The sequence below is a fragment of the Melampsora larici-populina genome (assembly GCF_000204055.1).
Source record: "Melampsora larici-populina 98AG31 unplaced genomic scaffold MELLAscaffold_44, whole genome shotgun sequence".
NCBI classification, from domain to species: domain Eukaryota; kingdom Fungi; phylum Basidiomycota; class Pucciniomycetes; order Pucciniales; family Melampsoraceae; genus Melampsora; species Melampsora laricis-populina.
In genome coordinates this window covers 82672-104931 of record NW_006768808.1, presented here as the reverse complement: position 1 = coordinate 104931, position 22260 = coordinate 82672, and the positions used below count along the sequence as shown (strand labels likewise).

The window sequence follows — 22260 nt, the reverse complement described above, 5'->3', positions numbered from 1 at the left end:
CACAATAACCACATAGGTAAGATAGACTGTTTTTATTTCTGTCTTCAAGTATCAATGATGTATGTGCTGATCAAATTTCTGCTTGATCTGACAGGTGAACTCGAAATCACGTTCCTCAAGAACTTCTGCCGTGCTGGTAACCTTTCCGCTCTGCTACAAAGTGGAAAACTTCCGCAGGCGCTTCAACCATATGTCACTCGATTGCAAGCACTGTACGAACCACCCTTACCAAAACCCAGACGCCTTTCTAATTCTAAGCTAGACCCGTTAGATGAAAAACTACTTATACAATTAATCAGACGCCTGAATGGTCAAAGGCATGAAGAATGTACTTGGGTAGATCCGGAGGAATGGGCTTCATTCTCACCAGATGAGGCACTGGGTCATGCACCTGTCCCTCCCCGCGCGTTTTTTCACAAGCACATCGATCATCTTAACATTACTTTTTCAACATTTGAAGCAAATCCAAATAACAGCTTTGTCATCTTCAAAACAAATGCTAGCAAACACAAACGGTTTGGTAGGATATCAAAGATCTTTGTTCACCGTCGAGCGCCAAAGCCAAATCACAACATCATGGAGACCTGGCTGAATATACAAGTATTCAAGGCGATTCCAGAAAAAATGAAAGATCCTTTCAAAAGCTTCCAGATGCCTGATGTACAAGCTCACTTACTGATGTGGGACTCACCCGAAGATCATGTGGTTAAGTTAGACGAAATAATTGCACATTGTGCTTGGTTGATGTACAAACCACAAGAACTCCATAGTAGTTTAAAATTTTCAACTGTAGCAATGGTGTCAATGGTGCGATGAAAATCTGTTAATCATGTACTGATTCATCCAATCTCTATTATATCTTTTACTAAATTATATATCCTTTCTTGTCCATATTTTATACTTTTCAATGGTCTTTCTATCTATTCGTGTCCATATTTCCCAAACCATTATATCTTTCATTCACCTGTCTCTTTTTTCGTGTCCATATATTATCTTTCCTTTCTTGTCAATATCTTACACTCTATTATATGATTTGTCATTGATATTTCTATCTGTTCGTGTCCATATCTTACAAAGCTTTATATTTGTCATTGATCTGTCTCTTTTTCCTGTCCATATCTTATACATACTATCATATCTTCTTTCTTGTCCATATCTTACTTCCTATCATCTGCACAATACATATTTCTTGGAATATTTGTCTTTTGATTGACATTGCCTCTGATTCCTATTCAACTAGTCGTACTTCTGAGATGTGACCCTTAAAGCTACACCGATACATTTGATTGATATGATGAAAGACACGGACGGACCTGGTTGGCTCAAACCTGTTCAAATGCTAAGGAACAATACTGATACTCAGTGATCCACTATTCAAAAAGACCATGGAACTCTTGATCATCCACGACGCTCCATGGGTCTTTCATGGAGTTTGGAAAGTCTTGGCTCCGATGCTTGATCGTGCGTATGTCCTGCTGAATTTGATCATGTGGGTTGTCTTTGTGGTGCTCAATCAAAATTTCGTTACCTTTGATCGACATAGCTGTTGAACGCTCTGAGATCATGTTCTCCAAGTCTAGTCAAGACTTGCTCATGCATGTCGATCACGACAACAACTCAAAGAAGTCGGAGGAGAGTCCACCTGGAAACCATATCATCGCGATTCCTCACCTTCTCAAGAATTAGATCAATCTAAGAAAGAAGAATTATTAATTGAGAGAAAGGAGCTGGTAGCAAAGTACATAGAATTGACTAATCAATGGATAGATCAAGGTTCCACCACAGATGCCAAATTAAGAGGTTTTCTTGCCTTAATGACGAAAGCTCAAGGTCTCTTACTAGTAAGTCTAATTCTATAAATTCTCTTCCTTTCACTCTGTCTCGTGATTTAGCATAAACTGGAGCAGGGACATATCTCTGATTTCATTGATGAGGTATTAGCTTTTGCTTTCTAGGAGAAGATCAAACAGAACTTCCGAGAGTTTATCTGTCTCGTGATTTAGCATAAACTGGAGCAGGGACATATCTCTGATTTCATTGATGAGGTATTAGCTTTTGCTTTCTAGGAGAAGATCAAACAGAACTTCCGAGAGTTTATCATGTTGGCTTTCTGGAACACTTGATCTCCTAAACTTGAGATTCCGGACTGTTTTCGATAGTTAGAAGTTAGAACTACATAACAAGGGAGCAGGTTCCTGGGGTGGGAAAACCTGAAAGATCAATAGAGCGGGTTTCGCAGATCCAGAAAAACAACAAATCAAGGACTGTTTTCGATACTTAGAAGTTAGAACTACATAACAAGGGAGCAGGTTCCTGGGGTGGGAAAACCTGAAAGATCAATAGAGCGGGTTTCGCAGATCCAGGAAACCAACCAAGGACTGTTTTCGATACTTAGAAGTTAGAACTACATAGGGCTGATTACTCATGACTACAAACCAACATGTTCCAGGAACCATATCTTCGCGCCGGGACTTTTTACCTCACACAAAAACTGTTTTGATGAGAGCATTACTATAAGTGATATGCAAAGTATTCAATCTTATGACTCAGAATTTCACGATCACACTATGTGATTGTGATTGACAAGTAGTGCGGTATGCATGGTTCACATGATGCAAAAACAGCTATAAAATTTTTGTCAGAGATAATGATCAACAGTTACGACAGTCAAAGTGATAAGACAACAAATCACAGAGATTCAAAGCTTGAGATTTTTGATTATGGTATTGGACGGGCTAATTTTCAGTGGTTCGATGTTTTGACAGGACGATGTTCCTTGATGAACCTTTAATATGCAATCAAGTGGTTAGTAAACAATAGCAAACAATGCTGAAACAAGGAACCCACTCATGTTGCTCAGCCAATGCTCCAATAATTTCTCGATCAGCTAATTTTGAGCGGGTTGATGTTTTTGGAGGACTCCCCTAATTGAATGATCAGTATAGCATCAGTTAGATCAGCTTAAGAGTGATCATGTAGAGAATTGTGACAGGGAACGCACTCATGATGTTTGGCCAACGCTCTAAGAAAACCAACGTCTTCAATGGCAGCATTGAACATCCCCTGACGGGATCTTAAAGAAGCTTTAGCACATTTTAATTCCTCCTCAAGATCTCCGCGTTTGGTTCGTGAGAGGGTGGGCAGACGCAATTGAAGGTGAATACTTTCGATGGACTCGACGGATCGTTCAAGGAAGATGGATGTGTCGTGGAGAGTGTCCTCAGCATCAGTTTGAGCACCAATAATCTCATCAATTTCTGCTTGGCTCAGAAACGTATAGGACTCGATAAAGTGCTGGAGGCTTTCGGCTGCAAGACGGTACTTCCCGCTCCTGAGGTGCATAAGAGTACCGGTGTCAAACATATCAATTCGTTTAGGGTCGTAATCAGCGCTGGAATTGATCCATCGGCTAGTGAGTTGATCAGGTTTGTATACGGGGCATGCGAATAGGCCTTGGATATAGTTTTTGTTGCCATTAAGAGAGCTGATTAAACGAGATAGACGTGGGGCCACCTTCTCAATGAAAAGTTTGAGGAGGAGTTCATGGTCTTCTTCGGCATTTCGAGTTAGACGGAGACGGGGATGAAACGCTGAGATCACCTCCACAATTTGATTTGGAGTAGCTTTGCTCAAGAAGAGGTCCGCATCGATCCTAGGATTAGTTTCACCAACAACGTATTCAAGCATATAATTGGGTAAGTAAACATAATAGGCCGGGTGATGATCCATGATATCTGGAGTACTGAATGATGAGATGGTTTAAAAAAATCTTCAGAGAAATGTATGAGCTTTGAGTTAGAAACTTGACGGAGCAGTAGGTGTAATATATGCTCTACAACCTCATGATCATGATCAACTTATCAAGTGGTCTTGTTTGTTGATTACAATACATGGATAAAGCTAGAAGATAGTTATATCAATATAAGAGATTAATTTGACCATACAATCAGAATGAGACATTCGTAGCTCTTCTGCAATTCAGATGATCAACATAATGACTGGTCATCCCAGCCTTTCCGCTATGACTTGATTATAATCAAGTCATCAAAAGATGTCCTGGGAGGCAATGATCTTTCCCACTTGTGATCTTGACGTACATATAGATCAGTTGTGTTCAATGTAATCATCAATCAGATCTGATAAATCTTCTGACCTCACTCAATCTCAGAATGTAAAAATTAAGAATTGTATATTGTAAAAAAGTTGACTTTGATGGTTGACGGACCGGTTGGGCGACTATGAAGTGATTGGGTATTTTACTCTGTTGTAAATTCCTAGCCTGGATCAAGTAAATATACATCTGGACCAAAGCAATAGCTTGATGATGGTAAAAAACTATCCCTATCTTAATGTGATCTGAGTTCTGGATTTGAATAAGTGTACCCCAGCATTGAAGGTAATCAGATTGCGGCACATGTCCAATGGAAAGTACGTCTCTATCAAAACTGTCCGAAATTGAGTCATAAACGTGTTTGCTTATTGGTTTCCAGTCTAATTTTCAGAAACTACGCAATGGTTGTGACCTTGATGTTAAGGTCACATTGAACTGGCACTGTGTCTGTCTTTTCTATTGAATATCAAACAAATATGCAATGGTTCTTCACAGAAGAAAGATACGTTGATAGCTCACTTTATTCCACCTCTGATAAAAACTATAATGAAATAAAAAATCAACAACTTTATTTGAGAGATACATTGATAGTTCTCTTGATTCCACCTCTGACACGAACTATGATATATCATGAAGTCAAAAGTTAACAAAATTTTTCTTTGAGTCTATCACTGATAAACACTGATGTATTAAAAAGCGGTTGTGGACAGAAGATACAATTGTTTATATACCTTTATCTCTGTTCTGTTGCTTCTAAATCAAGAGATCTGTGTCGGTGATCGGAGTCAAACATGATGTATCAGGAATGTTTACATACAAGCGAAAAAATCAAAGTTTTTCGACGAGAGGAAGCAGTTCATCCAGAATAGGTACAGGATTGACTTCTAGCTGGGTTCTTTCCAGGGGAGAAAGTTTCTGGAGCCAAGTCGAAGAATAGCAGTCTACCGGAAGGCCACTTGGTGCAGGTACCTGACTTTGTGGTCCACCTATGCAGCGATACCGAGGACGGTTTGGCCGGCCACTTTGCCTTGGTGATGCACCCTTCTTGCGTGGTTTACTTGAATCAACCTTTGATTTAGCAAGATCAAGTAACATACATATTGTCTTGAGATTGTTGCTTCGCCATTCAACGCTTCGTATCACACAGGGTATAACCGGGCCCTGCTGGCTAGGTGTTGAGATTTGCTCGAGGTCGGTCTCATCGTCACTGCATGCCGGCGGCACAACATTTGCAAGTCGCCAAAGCTCGGGGTTGGTAAGTATGTAGGTCTCGCGTATCTGCCGCAGCTGGTGTATATAAATCAAGTAGTCAAATAAATGATTCATATTTTTGAGTGGGTAATTTTAACGCACATATCTAAGCCTTGCACTTCGGCGAATTTCATCAGAAGTCCTTTTTCGACGTTCTTCTTCCCAATTCTTGTTCTGGTACCTGTATGTTCCCACAAAAGTTTGTTACAATAAGTGTGAGATATGGTGTTTTTTTGCAACATGAATATCCTGACATACCGTTTGGTCAGGGACCTAATGTGGGTATTAAGACACTTATTGACAAATTTTACATTCTCATCACCAGCAATTGGAACACCAGTATATTCTCCACATTCTACCAGCTTGAAAAATATTCTGAGCGCGAGGGCCCACAGCCATCTATTGTCTGGTGAATGTTGAGATTCGGAAAAGTCGGGCCGAAAGCTAGATACGCCTACACTGCGCATCATCCTCCAAATGATCAGGAGTTGTCGAGGTGTGGCGTCCTTATGTCCTGGCCCGTCTGGATAAGGGAAGCATGGATCGACCGTATCAGTGCCGTCTAAATTGACAGAAGATGTATCAAACTGGAGATTGTTTGGATTTGTGTCACGCATCCAAGCCTGTTTCTCAATTTCAGTTGCTCCGTTTGGAAGCAACTTGTGGTTTCCTTTTTGCCCAAACAATGTCTCGATATGAAACCTAATACGAGCCTACAAACACATGGTTACTATGAAATCATTCAAAATGTCTTAATCAAATTGAACTCACTGCAGTCTGTCCACCGCGCGTCTTCTTTGCGCACCGAGTCTGAGGGCTTTTACTGACACCTCTTTGAAAAACATCCAAAAATAAATTGAACTCGACGGCGAGTGCATCAAGTTTTTTGTCCGTCCTTGAGAGTTGGTCTTGTAATTTGTCTGGCGTAAAATGAGTTGGATCATTTTTCAATGGCTTTCCAGATACAAGACAATAACCTGTGAAGGATGTTCAGAGCTTAGAAAAAGACATACATATGGTTTTGACAATCCAGCTGTCTTCTGTATGTCTGGTCTCCGCAGATCCCTTACCAGCAACATCAGGCTCTTCGCTTTGTATACCGATCCGATCCAATGGAGATGTGGTAGCTGATGCATCACATTCAGACATGTGGTCATCGGGCTTAGAGACTACAGATTCCAGAATTCCTCGACCTCGGCCAGAGCGTCCTTTGAAAGGTGAAACTGCAACATGATCAGACTGACTATCATCTTGATCAGACGGACTGTCATCCTGGTGTGTTACATTGAAGTCCGAATCATTTGAATCGTCCAAGTTGTTTGCATTGAATGAATCTTCTGAACCATTGGGCGACGTTGCCTTTGCCTTACCCTTCCCTTTGCTACCCCGCGGAGGGGAAGGTCTCAGTTTAGCTAACCTTGTACGTCTTCGAGTTTGAGGCGGTGTATTTTTTTCGATGTTTGGATGTAAGGATTTCCCACCTTATGATATAATTTTACGGGTATGTAATGGAGAGCTTGTCAGAATTAGCATGCTTTTATGTAGAGAATTCTAGTTGCATACCTTCTATGGCTTCAGTCTCCTCTTCTGCACGCGCCCCATCTGAAATAGAGACCTTCCGTGTTTCTTCCATCAGAAGATCAGGATGAGCGTTGATCAAGGATGAGCGTTGATCAAAATTCAAAATGTAGAATTACATGTGCTCACTACTCTTCTTCCTGGGCTTTGGTGGCGCAGAAACTTTCTTCAGAGAATCATTATTGGCTAAAGGATGATTCGATTCAGTTGTGGATTGTGTGAAACAAAAGGTGAATCTGTATGTACCTTCATTATCAACAGCAACTGATGACAAAGGCCCAGCCTCTGTCATGTTTGGAGCATCGGAATCCACGACTGTAGACGTACAGTATAACCTCATCAGATTTATTGTAATTCCACAAAAAGTGCAGTACGTACCTTCATCAATCAAACCGCTCAACAATGAAGGCCCAGCGTCCGGCATTTCGTAAAAGGTGGAATCAAACACTGTGTAGGATGGAAGCTCATCAGATTATGGGAACAGCCAAGGTAAAGTCAAAATATACATACCACAATGGTTGGTGATAATTGACGACAAAGGCCCAGCCTGAGTGATGTTTGCAACACTAGAACCCAAATCTGGGTTAAGTATAACCTCATCAGGTTCAACAACGACAAGCCAAGATGTACTTTCTGAAGATAATCACGAAGTGTACAGAATTGACATACCAGGGGTCGATTGTACATTTTTATCCATCTTGAAATCAAAAGCATGCTTGGGTACAACAACTGCGATACAAAGAAGGATTCAGTTTCCAAGTCAAGAAATAATATCAAACGAATTCTCACTTAATTTGTGATGCGTCCAACATGTATCAATCAGCTGAGTCCTATTGAGATTGCAAGCGTCTATCCCCACCTGATGAATCAAATCAATCAGATCTGGATTGCTGTACCGAGCATAGTCTACCTGGTTGTTTGTTGTAGCTGGCGGTTCCATGCAAGGAGCAGTTTGGGGGGCGCTTTGGACCGGAGTTCGTGGTTTCTTCACCCCAGACCCTCGCCGTTTTCCAGAAACTTCGGTGGGTCCCCTGGCCAATCGCGGTTTTTTCTTTATCTCGTGGCGAGAAAGCAACTCAAGCAATCGATTTCGGCGTGAGCCTGTACCTTGAGGAGGTTCCGTAGCGGGGTTTTCGGCTGGATGAGCAAAAGAATGATTTCATTTTGAGTTTCTTTGTTCAATATCTAGGACCTGTTTGATCATAAGGTTGAACATACTTGACGATTCTTCCGAGGCTTCATCATTCTTCCTCTTTTTGGAACCCATCCGAGTTGTTGGTGGTGCAGCGGCTGAGTGAGAAGTTTCGCCTCGGTTTCGAATAACACGAGCTGTACCCTTTGAGAGCAAAGGTTGAGACATCTCATGGACGGGATTTTCCGGAATTAGGTGGTAAGATAAGACGGGATAGATTGTCTTTGACAGGGCTGAATCAGATTATAAAGTTATGTTGGAGTTCAATTGGAGAGAAGGAGAATGAGCACAAGAAGAAATGAAATAGAAGCAAAGGAGAAATAACCATGAATCAACCAGGCGTTTACAAATATGAATCAAGAGAAATCGATACCAAAAGTCATGAAACAGGCGGCTATATTGGAAGTACTCTATAGTACATATGTAGTAGCATGATTACAAGCACATCTAATACGTATCTGTATGAAAATCAAAACTTTAGTCATGAGTGATCTGTTGCTCAATGCTTTCATCGTGACAATCAGTCTTTGTGTCCAACAAATCGACATTGATTTGTTGATGATTCACTCGCCGCATTAGACACAAAGGGAGTTTGTCTTGGTGTCACCAACGGCATAGAAACTGTGCTGACAAGCCCATCAAGCGAGTTTCTATCAAGTAATATTGAACACCTCACGGTTGAATAATGCTCAATGGAGATTGGAATTCCCTGTAATTCGCACCCACTTCAATTAATCACAAGGGATAACATTGATACAATCTGTTAATTATACTCTTTGTCCTTATGAGCCTTGCGCTGCTACACATAACACTATTGCACAACAAGATATGGTTCATTGAACTCTCACTACGATGACATCAAGTATGACAAGGGTCAAAGGTAACAATCAGAAGTTCATTGATCATCACGAACCTCTGCTCTAAATTTCACATATACGAAATCTGAACTTTTAGAGGCCAATCGAGTATGCTATATATTTGACGGTACACATGTATATTCCTTCTGCATATCAGTGAGACTACCAATATGTAAAGGTATCTTAGAGAACAGGTTTCCACTCAAACATGCTGATCATTTTGAATTTACATGAAAACAATAGTTCTGGGACTCGAGATGAAAAAGCTAAATTAAGATTCTTGGACAAGGTTTGCGCATGAAGACATTATGTAGGCTGAAAATAATGAAGTACATGTCATAATCTCGTTGGCTTCGATGGTATCATAGATATCTCAGATTGGGTACGGAAGAAAATGTTACGCAAGAGTATCAAAATCAAGTTTTATCCGGCCAGTGCACGGAGTGTATATTATATTAGTTGATTAATTTCGCCAGGCTGTATTCATATAGGCATAGCAGAATACAACAAGACATCAGCAACAATGATTTTCAAGATAGTTGAACCAAAGAAAATGTATAACAAAATTTGGGAGCAAGAACGCACCCGTTGGTATAGAGAACAGTTGTTCTTTAATGTAAGACTCAAATCTATGGAGCTGTTTGTCCATTTGGTTGATCCTGAGCATTGTCCGTTGAGGCTTCATTCCAAAAATATTCATCATACTTGTTTCTACATTTCAGATCGTTTTATCGAAGTGATTCAAACAAAAAACAATATTATACATAGGATCATCAGTATTGCCATATGATAACATATAAGTCACGGCGCCAGAAATCTCACTTATGATAGTTCTCTAACGCAGCGAGGAATCCAACATCTTGGATACAGCGGTCAAATGTCTTCTGGCGTGAGTTTAGCGTACCAATTGCGATTTTGAGCTGCACATCAAGATCAAGGCGGGCTTCTGAAGAGAATTTAGGTTCGCGTAGAAGAAGTTGTATTTGTTCGATGGCCTGATGAGCTTGGCCGAGGAGGGAGGTATTGCGTCGAAGGGTTTCTCGGGCTTCCATTTGAGCCGTAGCAATTGCAGATATCTCTTCTGCGTTGAGAAAATTATACATCTTGACAAAGAGGTCGAGGTTCTCGGCCGCAAGACGATACTGCCCGCTCCGCAGATGCAATAGACCGTAAGAGTTGAACATTGTGATTCGATCGGCGGTGGTGTCAATTGTGGAAGTCGTTGTTGTTTGAGCTTCTTCGGGTCCAAAACTTGGTGCTGAAGATAGTGCGTGAACGTAATTTGGGGGAGTGTGGTTAAACTGCATGACTACGTTAGACAGACGGCCTGCAACCATCTCACAAAATATTTTTCTGAGGAGTGTGTAATCTTCTTTGGCGCCTTCATCGAATTCGAAATGGGGATAGAATGCAAGGATTATATCTAAAAGGTTTCTGGTACTTGCTTTACTAAGAAAAATATCAGGGCTGATTCTATGAGAGCTTTCATCACGGACACAATAGAGCATATAGGAGGGTAGCAAGATGCAGGTTGGATTGGACATCATGTGATCAAGTGGTTTGTTGGTTATAGAAGGAGTATCGAGATGATGTAGATATATATTAATACCATCCTGGGTTTTGGCTGTGATTGTATATACAAAATAAGGACTTTCCACACAAGCACTCTTTGAGCAAACAAGTTCTTTGACTTGCCTCATGTACCCTCTTGTCTAATCGCAGATGATAAGTATGTATATATTTTGATTTGCTGACTCTTGATTGTGAAGATTGAGGGGAGTGTTGGATGACGCCTCACGCACAGTTCAAACTTTGACCATAGATTTGATAACACCTCACCTCATTGGCACGTAGATGCACACAAATTGTGACTGTATATTTATGAAGAAATGCGATGAGGGAACTCAACCATTAGAATATTCCAGGCTCTTCATGTGATGTAAGGTAATGTATGAAAAGTCTTATCGCCATAATTGCCCATCGATCCAGACCCTTTGGACAAGTCATTCATAATTACTTCACCTGTTTTCTGCTATCTAAGATTGAGCTTAGATACCAAGTGATTTTCTTGATACATTCCTGTTTTCCCAAACTCAAATATTCCTGTTTTCCTAACTTTAGTTATAAATTCTTCTCGGTGGGTCAGATCACTCTCTTCTTTAGATTTGCCACCCTACTCATATTTTGAGATACGCATCTATATCTCCTTCAACGTTACTTTATCTACATCCATTCAGGAAACGTCGTTGATATCATGGCCACTATGTCGCAAAGCGGAGGACCCATTCAACGAGATAATCCTGAACCAAAGCTAGATCAAGAAATGAAAGGTGAGAGCTCTTCATGAAATGTGTCACTCCGTATCATATGGCCTGACTTTTCATATTCAACCTTATTGTAGATGAGACATTGGAAGACCGCCTTGCAGTGATCCAAGGTACATTCCTTCATATGAAAAATGAATTCACTGCTTTGTGCCAAAGAATTGAACAAAAAGGATCCAATGGTATATGTTTTCCATCTTGATTGGCCATAATTACATCAGAGCTAAATAATTATTTTTCTAGTTGGCGAAATCGACCTGCTCGCAGTGGAGACCACAATGGATCAATTTCGCGAGCTGGAACAGAAGATGACCATCTGGAAGCGGGACGTGGCTCATAGCGTTATGAGGACTGGGAAGTACCCTATCAACATTAAAGTTGATGGGCACAATAATCCAGTTTAAATTTTTGTAACCTGACATCTGTTGGTTAGCTGTTACCTAAATGAGATTATATATGGTTTGTAGACCAAGAAAGTGTTCGGCTTCCTTTTGCCACAAATTGTATAGTGTTTTGGTTTTCTTCCTGGCGTAAGTAATGATATCTCATAGGCTGTTATACATGACATAAAGAGTCATAAGTTACCTTTTATTTTATATATCTTATATTGCATGCAAGTTGATTTGATAATTAGTTGCAGTCTGATCCAATCGATCGGGGTTCAGCCCAGCTCTATGATTCACATGAAACACAACATGGCCTGTCAGCCACGAATCAGATTAAAGTCATTTGGCTCTCATAGAAGCAACTATGGGGGTTTGAGTTAAAAATCTCAAGGAAAGATTTTGCAAGCTCGCGGCCCATTTCTGTGCACTTTTAGACCAGGTACAAAAGCGGAAAACAGTCCATCATATCTGTTGTTATGAATTCAATACCTATAGAGGTTTTCAGAGTACTTACAAGCTCAAGTTGTGATATGCAAGGGATCTCTAGAACCAATTGTAGAGACCATTATTGTCAATGTATGATACAATCCGGTCTTCATGAGCAAGGAAATTTCAATCTCAGTCAAAAAATATACCAGTGTGGTTTTCGCACGCATTGACGATAACTAAAGTAAGCTCAATTATTGATAACATGATTGTCCAGCAATTGTGTGATCATGCCTGATGAAGTCCATAAGAAAAGAAACAAACCCAGTTTCAGGTCAACAAGATTTCAACTAATGTGAAGAGACTACATGTATATATTGAGATAAGAACAAAACGGTTTTGATTGTAACTAAAGTCTACATTTTATAAATGATGCTTTTGTTAATATTAACAATCATCACTGTTGTAGTCAGCGTTCTCTAGCCCGTCTTTGTCTTCTATATCTTCCTGTTCGTCGCTGACATCACCGTCCTCTAAGCGCATCAAGCGTTCAATTACATCCTCCTGAGTTTGAAGCTCATTGCAAAGTGTATTTACTCGCTCAATTAGCTGGGTCACTCTACCCTCTAAACTATTGACCTTTTTGTTGAGTGTCTCAATGACTTCAGTTTTCTCTTCAACAAGGGTGATGGATTGTTCAATCATATGAAAAGCAAGAGCTGTTTGTGAGATCAGCTCAGCTGACTCAACTAGACATACAAAAGATGATGGTGTTAACTTACTTTGATCTTTTTGGTGTTTGTCTTGAGCGAGTTGGTTTTCATCCAGCTTCTTTGTCAACTGAGACATAGATTCTTCCAGAGCCAGGACTAAATATGCCATTCAGTAAGCTGGGGAAAGAGCACTCTGAGAACGACATGAACGTACACTTTTCTTCCCGTTGTCTCTCCAACACAAATACATCCGCGCCTGACCTTGTTACTCCAGTATTGGTGATTGCAGGTATGTCGTTTCCAATCACTAAATTAAGATGCGGTAAGGCCTTCATCAGATCAACGAGACAAGCCAGAAGTGTAAGGTGAAATCTAGCTACCCAAGTTCTCGATTGAAAAATAATCAATGTTAGCAAGGTCAATCAAGTCCGGAGTTTCCTTCATCTTGAGAGGGATTGAGCCAGGTAAACTTGGTTTGACATCTCTATCAGAGTCGGTCCAGTTCTTTGTTGCAGAATTCAAGTTCAGGCAGGAGATCGAATCACTGTACTTGGAAGAAGAGGTCACCATGGATGTGAGTGGTGGTAATTCTTCAAGGGCTTTGAGCTCCCGTCGTTCATCACCGTCACGCTTGTCCAGAATGGGCTTGCGTTTTTTTGATACAGACGGTGTTTTGCGTTCAGTTTCTTTACTCTTCTAGGTTGCATAGTTTTTTCGGAAGTGAATGAAAGTCAGACGCATAAAAGGTAAGAGTCGAGTTGAAAACATACTTTGAATACAACTTTTGCCGGCTTTGGACTTCCAGGTGGATCAATGGCCTGAAAGGCTCGAGTATCTAAGAATACATAAGTGATATAATGTTACAAGAGAGGTCGGTCATTGTAAATGTGATGAATCTCTTGTACCTGCATACCTACCTGTGGCATTCCTTTTTTTCAACCGGGGTTCAGTAAAGGAAACAAATCGCTTCGCTGGACGGACATCACCTGCCGTGACAGCCATTGAATTGGAGTTGACAGTGTGAACATCTTGAGACTCAATTCCACTTGGGTGACGATGGGTTTCAACGTTCTCAACTGATGTTGCGACTGAGATCGTGCTTGGGGATCCGTTCTCAGAGACTGGAGGGGGTACTGGAGGAATATCAGGGGTGGGGAAAACTGTGCATCAAGGTGAGCTGAACGTATCAATTTGAAAAAAAGGATGATGTAGAAAGATTTATCCATACACTGAGGCTGCATTGCCCGAACAATTTTTGCTACTTCAAATTTCTTGAGGTCTCCTCTGACTGGTGTCTTGGGATGATTGATGCGTAGCCAGTCAAGCATCATTTGCTTGCCTACACCTGGTCCACTAGGGTCGAAAACTTCTGGAGTTAACATGATGATTATGATTCTTCTTTAAATGAAAACGGAAGGGAATAACTATCAATATGGTTAATCAGTGATGTATTTGACAAAATGGAAGTGATCAAGAAAAAACTGTTGGTATTTTAGATAGAAATGGCTGATCAGTGTATATCACGAATTCAAAGTGGTCGAGGGAAGTATATCGTATGTATATGGTGATTGCTATAAGAGGTCAATGTGCATGGGAAGAAAGTTCATGACAATCAGTGATTATGAACGTACGATTCCAGTGAGATTAGAAACAAGAAACAAGACAAAAGCAAACTGCTTACGTTCACCACGACTCGACCATGGATAGAGATCTGGGAAGCCTAGTGTAGCCGTGAAAGTAAGCAAGTGGTTACATGCCGATTGAGAAGCCATCTGAATGATTGATAGAGAACCAAATTCTTGTGGGTCGATTTTGGGATTAGAATATGTACAGAGTATAAAATCTCACGCAATTGAAGTGACTTGTGTATAATGTACGTAATATACACTTCATTACGACAAATGGCCCTACAAATTGGCCGTATGTTTTATATATATCTTCCTGTCATTTCGGGATTAGGTACGGGCCCAATCATGATTTCAGGAAAGGGGTTTCCTTGTCCCTTATTCAAATGCATCAAAGCAACAGGTCTTGTATGGGGATTAGGAAACCTGGTTTCTATATACATATATAGTGGATGACAGGCGGGGTTTCTCATTCACAATCGATTATGTAATAATCAATAGACACACGCTTCAGAGTCAGTGATCTACTAATTGGCATTGAAAGGGATTGAGGAAGAGGCCAGAATGTCACCCGATAAAGATCTTGATCAACATATACTTACAATATACCATGCATGCCCTTTCAGAATTGACAGAGGTTTGTCACACAAGTTGATTGATGCGCTGTTCATATATCAGAGCTCTTTGAAAGAGATTGTTTCATCATCTCAATCAATCCGAATAGTGTGATCTCCTAATTGGACTTGATTTATCATATCTATACCATAACCATCTATCTTGATTTGGTCAGGGATCTTTTTACTTGCTTTACTCTCTTCCCGATGGCTGACGTTCTTTCTTACATAACCAGATTGTCAACATGATACCAGCCTTTAAGGACCATGCGCACGACAGCCTTATTCCCGAGCTTCGAGCTCTTGCTTCTGATGACCGAGTACCATCTTCACCTGCGGTACAAGTCACTACACCTGAGCGTACCGGACATTGGAGTATCTATGTCGAACTCTGGCTAGACCAAGGTTTCTATCATAATGTTGAGCATGGGATTAGTCGTCATGTAGAAGCTTTTGGATTCCTCAGCACCCTCAAGCTTGCAGCGATATCAGGAGCGATTGACCGTGTGGAAGACGAGATTCACGACATCGGATCAAACCTCACTGAGTCTCAAGATGTGATTGCATATACCCAGATGTTGTTGCGTTCGTGTGACTCTGAAGTTACTCTCCACCGACAGCTTTACAAAAGACAGCTCAAGATTTCACTTAGAAAATATAAACACTTCATGCGTACCCTTAACCATTACCACAAGGTAATCGCGAATCTCAGGTCAATCCATTCCGAGGAGACGTGAGTGGCTATACCAAACAAAAATATATGAATCTAAGATGATGGTGCTGACTTGTAAATTAACTCACTCTTTCTTTTTGCTGCATCAAACCTAGCAAACGCACCTGCGATGTCGAGGATTCTCAAGCTGCTGGACCTGACACGCCTGAATCAACCTGACTGAATAATATAAGTGAATATGACAATCTTCAAATTTCAGTATTTTATGCAACCATCTGATTGTATCAGTGAAATATTCAAACTTGTCATATGAATAAGAGACCTGTCATGGTATTGCTCTAACCTGAGTGCTTTGGATGAAACCTCGTGAGAGGAATTTGAAAAATCCTTGGAAGAAGCTGGTGGGGTTTTGAGTGAAGTTCGGAAAAACGAAATTCAAGAACAACCAGATATTGAGGTTTTTTCAGACTGTGAAAGTTTAAAAAATGTTTCTAAGAAAATCGGTAATTAAGCAAAGGGTTTTCTTTGTTTTTTCGATTTTCATTAAACTTTACCTTCTTTTTCGATTTTGGTTTTCTATAGTGTTAAGCTAAAGTTGGATTTCTGAGGTTACATGAGATTGATCAAGAAGAATCAGCTTGTACATTAGTCTAGATAATCCTTTTCTCGCTCAAATTAAGCTTTGATCAAAAGGATCTTTTATTGATCAGTTTGTTTTATTGTTTTTTGGGAGCAGCACAAGAGAGAGAAAATAAATATCAACGTTTGAAATTCAAACAATTGATGTGGCTGATAGTGCTACATATAACAACATCTTTAAATATTGCTGTCTTACATGTCAATATATTTAAACAAAGCAACATAGCAGCATTGTTTGACTTCTCTACGTTTGAGAGCCTATAGGAGCCCAATGGCTAAGCCTGTAATTTTATTGCTAGTGTAGTTATATATGTATCACTGGACCTAGTACAGGACAACATCAAAATAGTTTTGAACATACATGATACAGATATTCACACATGAGATTAGAAAACCATGGTCCCAATTTCTTATGGTACCTTGGGTTTTCTAATCCCATGGGAAAAGATGACTTTTTTTGTAGTGTACTTAATTTCAACAATCTCGATTTGATTGGAACAGCTGAATCGACCTGGATCTCCATTCCAGCTCAAATTTGTCTGTCGTCGCATGACAGGCTCAGATACAATGCGGAGACTGTTTGAAGCGGTTGGGGCAAAGCAGGGTGTTAATGTGAGAAATTTGATGGTGGGGTATGGAATCAGAATGAACATCAGATGTATGTCGTGGGAGCGTGCTTGGGAAGCTCGTAATGTGTGTATTGTATCTTATATTTATTGTACTACATACATACTTACCTTGTTGAACACAGGTCATTGACGAGGTACTCGAAGAAGATCAACTCTCGAACAAACAGAAGAAGAAGCAAACCAGCAGTTCAGCCTCAATCGATCTATTCCAGGATCACAAGAGAGGCACGTTGAATGGTATTGATTTTAGTACAGAAGACTGGCGATTGATAAAACTGCTTGTTGATGAACTAAAGGTAGTACATCAATCATAAACTTGGATTTTTTTGGCTTCGATCAAAATCAGATATTGATGTTCATCCACCTGATTTTTTATGTAGCCTTTTATCTTACTCACAAAAAGAATGGAGGGTGACGGTCCAACAGGATCGATCTACATATGTCAATATTTTCTTCTACAACAAAGACTCAAGAAAAAAATCAAAGAAGATGGAGCCGATCAAGATCTCTTTTACCCAATGCACTGTGCTATGCTTGCACGTGTTGAAGAATTTCTATCGCGAGCACTCAAATGCAAAACTTTAGTGATGGCGACCATTCTACATCCTAGCTGGCGAGTTGCTTTCTTCAAAACAGCATTTGGGTCAACGTCTGTTGAGCTTAAGAAGGCCGCTGAAATGCTTTCTAGCATGTATTCCCAACACAAACTTAAGCTAGAGGCTGCTCAACCCAGCAATCAAACGCACAAATCTCATGCATCCCATGATTCATCAGGAAGCGATGACGAGGACATTTTTGCACACCTTCATCAGTTGGGTCCAACTGTCTCATCAAAGAACAAGTTGACCAATTATGCTCAAACTCCAGCACCATCAAAAGATATGCGAAATGATCCGCACCTTGCTCTTGGATGGTGGAAGGTACTCATCTTCTATGAAAGTTCAGTTACACTTTTACTGATGAATTTCTATGTAGGCTCATCAGACCAAATTCCCGGTACTTGCATCCTTGGCTCAGGATTACCTGGCCTGCAGTGCTTCATCTTGTGCAGTTGAACGCACTTTTTCCGCAGCAGCTGATGTCTGTGGTGGCAATCGTGGTGGTTTGATACCTCGGACCATGGAGCGGTGCGTGAGCAGCCACATGTGGGCAGCTCATCTACCCCCTTTGGAAGGCGAATTCAAAGAGGCAATGAATGTTTTGAATGTGTGTCTTTCTGCTGATGCAGCTATACAAAGAGCTCATTCATAGTCTTTGATACAAACAAATGTTATAATCTTATGTTGGCATGTGTGTATTTTATTTTAAAAAAATGTTGTGAATGATAATATCAAAAGATAACTTCAATACTTCAAAACCACCTTGAGAAAAAAACAAAAAAAACTATACTTGGTATCTGAAATGAACAGCTAATGTGCATATTATATGTCAAAGAAATGTTGTGAATGAAGTATCAAAAGATAACTTCAATACTTCAAAACCCCTTTTTTTAAAAAAACACTATACTTGATAAAGTATCACAGGGGCCAAAATAGATACTCACATACATGTGAGCGTTGTAGACTTTTTGGAATTCTCCAAAAAAGATTTGTTTTCTTTCAGATTGATTCAATTCAAAATCTTGGTTGTGTTCCGGTGATCAGCCTGTGGTGCTCATATTTTACTTGACATTTGTTGAGAAGGCTCATTCCCACCTTGGATGAGCAATAACTGATTTCCGATGAGTACTCAGGATCAGCTCATGGGTCACTGAATGCTCAGCAATTTGTTCAAAATGAAGATGAGCACATGAACTATACCTTCCTGAGGCTTCATTTTTCAGTGAAGAAGCCTGCGCAGGGGTGTCCCATTTGAGCTGCTCAGCAAATACTCAGTAGCATCCCCTGACTGGATCACTGATGGGCCAGACTTCCCTCAGACTTCCTTGCTAAGGAATGAAGCCTGATAAAAGTGCCATCCCATCTGCTCAGTTTATCTCAGTTGCTCAGCTAATCCTCAGTGATATCCCCAGATAAAGTTTTTCACACTGAGGGGCTGAGATCAACTGAGCAGCCCCTCAGCCAATACTCAGTGACATCCTTTGGATCCTTCTGATCCGGCTAGGAATGCCCCTGAGGACTAGCTGAGCAGCTGAGCAGAACTGAGCAGCCCCTCAGCCAATGAGCAGTGAGTTCCTCCGGGGCCTTCTGATCTCAGGAATGCCCCTGAGGAATAGCTGAGCAGCTCAGTTGAACAAGCAGATGGGCCTCAGGCTTCATTCCGGAGCCATGAAGCTTGAGGCAAGCTTGGCGCTCTGTGATCCGTCTGGGGCATGCTTCAGAGACTTAGCTAAGGGGATACTCAGTTCAGCTCAGCCCCTAAGCTATACATTAGTGGCATTCCTTGGAACTTATTGAACCAGGGAATGCTGCTCAGGATCAGCCCTTCGTCAGACTTCTTTGCTCAGGAATAAAGGCTGAGGAAGGCTTAGTTTGTCTGCTCAGTTGCGGATGATCACGTAATCAGCTGACAAGCAGAAAGAAAAGGGAAACAAATGGGAGGAAAACAGGAACATTTCAACACTCACATCGTTGTGAGCATCAATTTTTGCCCCTGTGAGGATGATGATGTTAACTGACCTTTGGTAATTTGTTGTCAAGTTCAAGATGAGCCGTGACTAAGTTCAAGGTGGACCAGGTAGGTGTGAAGGTGAGACTGTACTTGTGTTAAGGTATTTTGCTTCAAGGTCACCAACACTTGAACCAGATTTGCTGTCTCGTAAACTAGCAACCTAACAATATCAAAATGAGATCTGGTCAAGAGGTTAAGAAGTGAAAAAGTCAAAAAACTCAAAGTAAGAGGTAGGATGGTAATTGACCAAGATCAAATTGGATTTGAAGATTGAGTTAAAAGCAACAAACAGCTAAAGTAGAGTAAGTGAGTGAAGGTCAAAGAGTGATAAAGGAATCTTTGAAAGGGCAAAAGAGAAGAGTAGCTGGTGATTGAGTGAAAGTGAATTGCTTGAGACGCACATCAAAGACCACATTGTTAGGTGCCTTTGTTTTAACCAATTTGGTAATCTTTACTCAAAAGATCATTAGCTACCATTCCGAGGTCTTTGAATGATGGAGGTACTGGTTGAGACAATGGGTGATGGGTTGGATCAAGTTTGAAGTTGATGAATTGTCTTGGTGAGAAACCTTGAGTTAAGCTTAGAAATTGTGTATGTGTCAATAACAGACTCAGTTCTATGCTGTGCAAGTATAACACAGGTCCATATATCTGATGTTGTGGCCATCAAACAAATATGTACTGATTTCAGTTTTGCATCTGATGCTCACAATATGAACATCAGACGTACGGTTTTCATAGACATGAGATTTTCATTACATTGGAACAAATTATATCTTTGAATCATACCAATAAGCATCAGATATTGATCCAAGGATTTATGTCCCGAGTACATCCGATTTTTATCTATTATTCATCATGAAGATTGCTAGTTTACCCAAAGCCTGAGACGGTAGTATAGAGTCCATTACATAACGTAAGGGATAAAGCAACAAACAGCTAAAGTAGAGTAAGTGAGTGAAGGTCAAAGAGTGATAAAGGAATCTTTGAAAGGGCAAAAGAGAAGAGTAGCTGGTGATTGAGCGAAAGTGAATTGCTTGAGACGCACATCAAAGACCACATTGTTAGGTGCCTTTGTTTTAACCCAATTTGGTAATCTTTACTCAAAAGATTATTAGCTGCCATTCCAAGGTCTTTGAATGATGGAGGTACTGGTTGAGACAATGGGTGATGGGTTGGATCAAGTTTGAAGTTGATGAATTGTCTTGGTGAGAAACCTTGAGTTAAGCTTAGAAATTGTGTATGTGTCAATAACAGACTCAGTTCTATGCTGTGCAAGTATAACACAGGTCCATATATCTGATGTTGTGGCCATCAAACAAATATGTACTGATTTCAGTTTTGCATCTGATGCTCACAATATGAACATCAGACGTACGGTTTTCATAGACATGAGATTTTCATTACATTGGAACAAATTATATCTTTGAATCATACCAATAAGCATCAGATATTGATCCAAGGATTTATGTCCCGAGTACATCCGATTTTTATCTATTATTCATCATGAAGATTGCTAGTTTACCCAAAGCCTGAGACGGTAGTATAGAGTCCATTACATAACGTAAGGGATAAAGCAACAAACAGCTAAAGTAGAGTAAGTGAGTGAAGGTCAAAGAGTGATAAAGGAATCTTTGAAAGGGCAAAAGAGAAGAGTAGCTGGTGATTGAGCGAAAGTGAATTGCTTGAGACGCACATCAAAGACCACATTGTTAGGTGCCTTTGTTTTAACCAATTTGGTAATCTTTACTCAAAAGATTATTAGCTGCCATTCCAAGGTCTTTGAATGATGGAGGTACTGGTTGAGACAATGGGTGATGGGTTGGATCAAGTTGAAGTTGATGAATTGTCTTGGTGAGAAATCTTGAGTTAAGCTTAGAAATCGTGTATGTGTCAATCACAGAGTCAGTTCTATGCTGTGTAAGTATAAGACAGGTCCATATATCTGGTGTTGTGGCCATCAAACAAATATGTAATTACGGTACCCAAAGTTGTGTATGCTTTGCCGTACATAGTTGTCTTTTTCTTTTTCACAGCTACACACAACCAGGAAAAACTATGTTTCTGGCTCAGAAGTACATATTTTTGAGCTTTGAACAAAAGATATACTTTTTCCGGGTTGTGTCTAGCTTCAAAAAAACAAAAAAAACTATAAACGGCAAAGCATACACAACTTTGAGTACCGTAAATGATTTCAGTTTTGCAAATTTTCACTATAGTGGGTAGTGCCTAAAAGCATGAAATCAGGTATTTTGAGAAAAACGTTTATAAAACCCACAAAATTGATCCAATTTTGATGCCGAGGGCAGATTTGGAATCCTCACATCAATAGCAATCCAAAATTGTATTGAACATATTGTTTGTAACAATTTTTACAGTAGAGAAAGTTCTTTTCACAATGGAGTTTTTGATAAATCAGCTTTTTGGCCGGCCCAACATTACACGCTTTTAGACACTACTCAATATACAAGAAACATAACATTTTCTGGGCAGAAAGTTAAATTATTTGTATACAAAGATCTGGAAAGGTTAGAAACAGAGAGAAAAATATGAAAAAATATGCATCCTGTTCCTTGGTTTGAGATATTCAATCTGCATATTTTTTTGTATTCTCGGGGTTCATATTGGTGGG

The 22260-nt window shown here is 40.2% G+C and overlaps 7 protein-coding genes across 7 annotated transcripts; 3 read left to right on the top strand and 4 right to left on the bottom strand.

The window, feature by feature from the left end:
• Positions 1-1385: 1385 nt before the first annotated feature.
• MELLADRAFT_91600 (uncharacterized protein) lies at positions 1386-1955 on the top strand (the record flags this gene model as incomplete). The annotated part of the gene is made up of 3 exons (XM_007414640.1): positions 1386-1489; positions 1586-1841; positions 1893-1955. The coding sequence occupies 3 exons, from the start codon at positions 1386-1388 to the stop codon at positions 1953-1955; spliced, it is 423 nt and encodes a 140-aa protein (XP_007414702.1).
• A 787-nt stretch (positions 1956-2742) lies between these two features.
• Positions 2743-3729, bottom strand: MELLADRAFT_91599 (uncharacterized protein; the record flags this gene model as incomplete). The annotated part of the gene is made up of 3 exons (XM_007414504.1): positions 2743-2785; positions 2848-2919; positions 3002-3729. The coding sequence occupies 3 exons, from the start codon at positions 3727-3729 to the stop codon at positions 2743-2745; spliced, it is 843 nt and encodes a 280-aa protein (XP_007414566.1).
• Positions 3730-4939: 1210 nt separating this feature from the next.
• Positions 4940-8300, bottom strand: MELLADRAFT_66533 (uncharacterized protein; the record flags this gene model as incomplete). Its single annotated transcript, XM_007414503.1, has 13 exons — positions 4940-5398; positions 5465-5543; positions 5621-5635; positions 5951-6075; positions 6134-6339; positions 6376-6843; positions 6926-6988; positions 7070-7255; positions 7319-7387; positions 7451-7573; positions 7610-7669; positions 7730-8077; positions 8159-8300. The coding sequence occupies 13 exons, from the start codon at positions 8298-8300 to the stop codon at positions 4940-4942; spliced, it is 2343 nt and encodes a 780-aa protein (XP_007414565.1).
• Positions 8301-9439: 1139 nt separating this feature from the next.
• On the bottom strand, positions 9440-10326 carry MELLADRAFT_91597 (uncharacterized protein; the record flags this gene model as incomplete). The annotated part of the gene is made up of 4 exons (XM_007414502.1): positions 9440-9466; positions 9575-9668; positions 9812-9848; positions 9894-10326. 4 exons carry the CDS (start codon positions 10324-10326, stop codon positions 9440-9442), a joined length of 591 nt encoding a protein of 196 aa, XP_007414564.1.
• A 917-nt stretch (positions 10327-11243) lies between these two features.
• MELLADRAFT_110380 (uncharacterized protein) lies at positions 11244-11717 on the top strand (the record flags this gene model as incomplete). The annotated part of the gene is made up of 3 exons (XM_007414641.1): positions 11244-11319; positions 11391-11495; positions 11557-11717. The coding sequence occupies 3 exons, from the start codon at positions 11244-11246 to the stop codon at positions 11715-11717; spliced, it is 342 nt and encodes a 113-aa protein (XP_007414703.1).
• Positions 11718-12572: 855 nt separating this feature from the next.
• On the bottom strand, positions 12573-14220 carry MELLADRAFT_91596 (uncharacterized protein; the record flags this gene model as incomplete). The annotated part of the gene is made up of 7 exons (XM_007414501.1): positions 12573-12844; positions 12908-12994; positions 13053-13145; positions 13219-13534; positions 13609-13673; positions 13756-13998; positions 14067-14220. 7 exons carry the CDS (start codon positions 14218-14220, stop codon positions 12573-12575), a joined length of 1230 nt encoding a protein of 409 aa, XP_007414563.1.
• Positions 14221-15322: 1102 nt separating this feature from the next.
• On the top strand, positions 15323-15969 carry MELLADRAFT_91595 (uncharacterized protein; the record flags this gene model as incomplete). Its single annotated transcript, XM_007414642.1, has 2 exons — positions 15323-15810; positions 15906-15969. The coding sequence occupies 2 exons, from the start codon at positions 15323-15325 to the stop codon at positions 15967-15969; spliced, it is 552 nt and encodes a 183-aa protein (XP_007414704.1).
• Positions 15970-22260: the final 6291 nt, after the last annotated feature.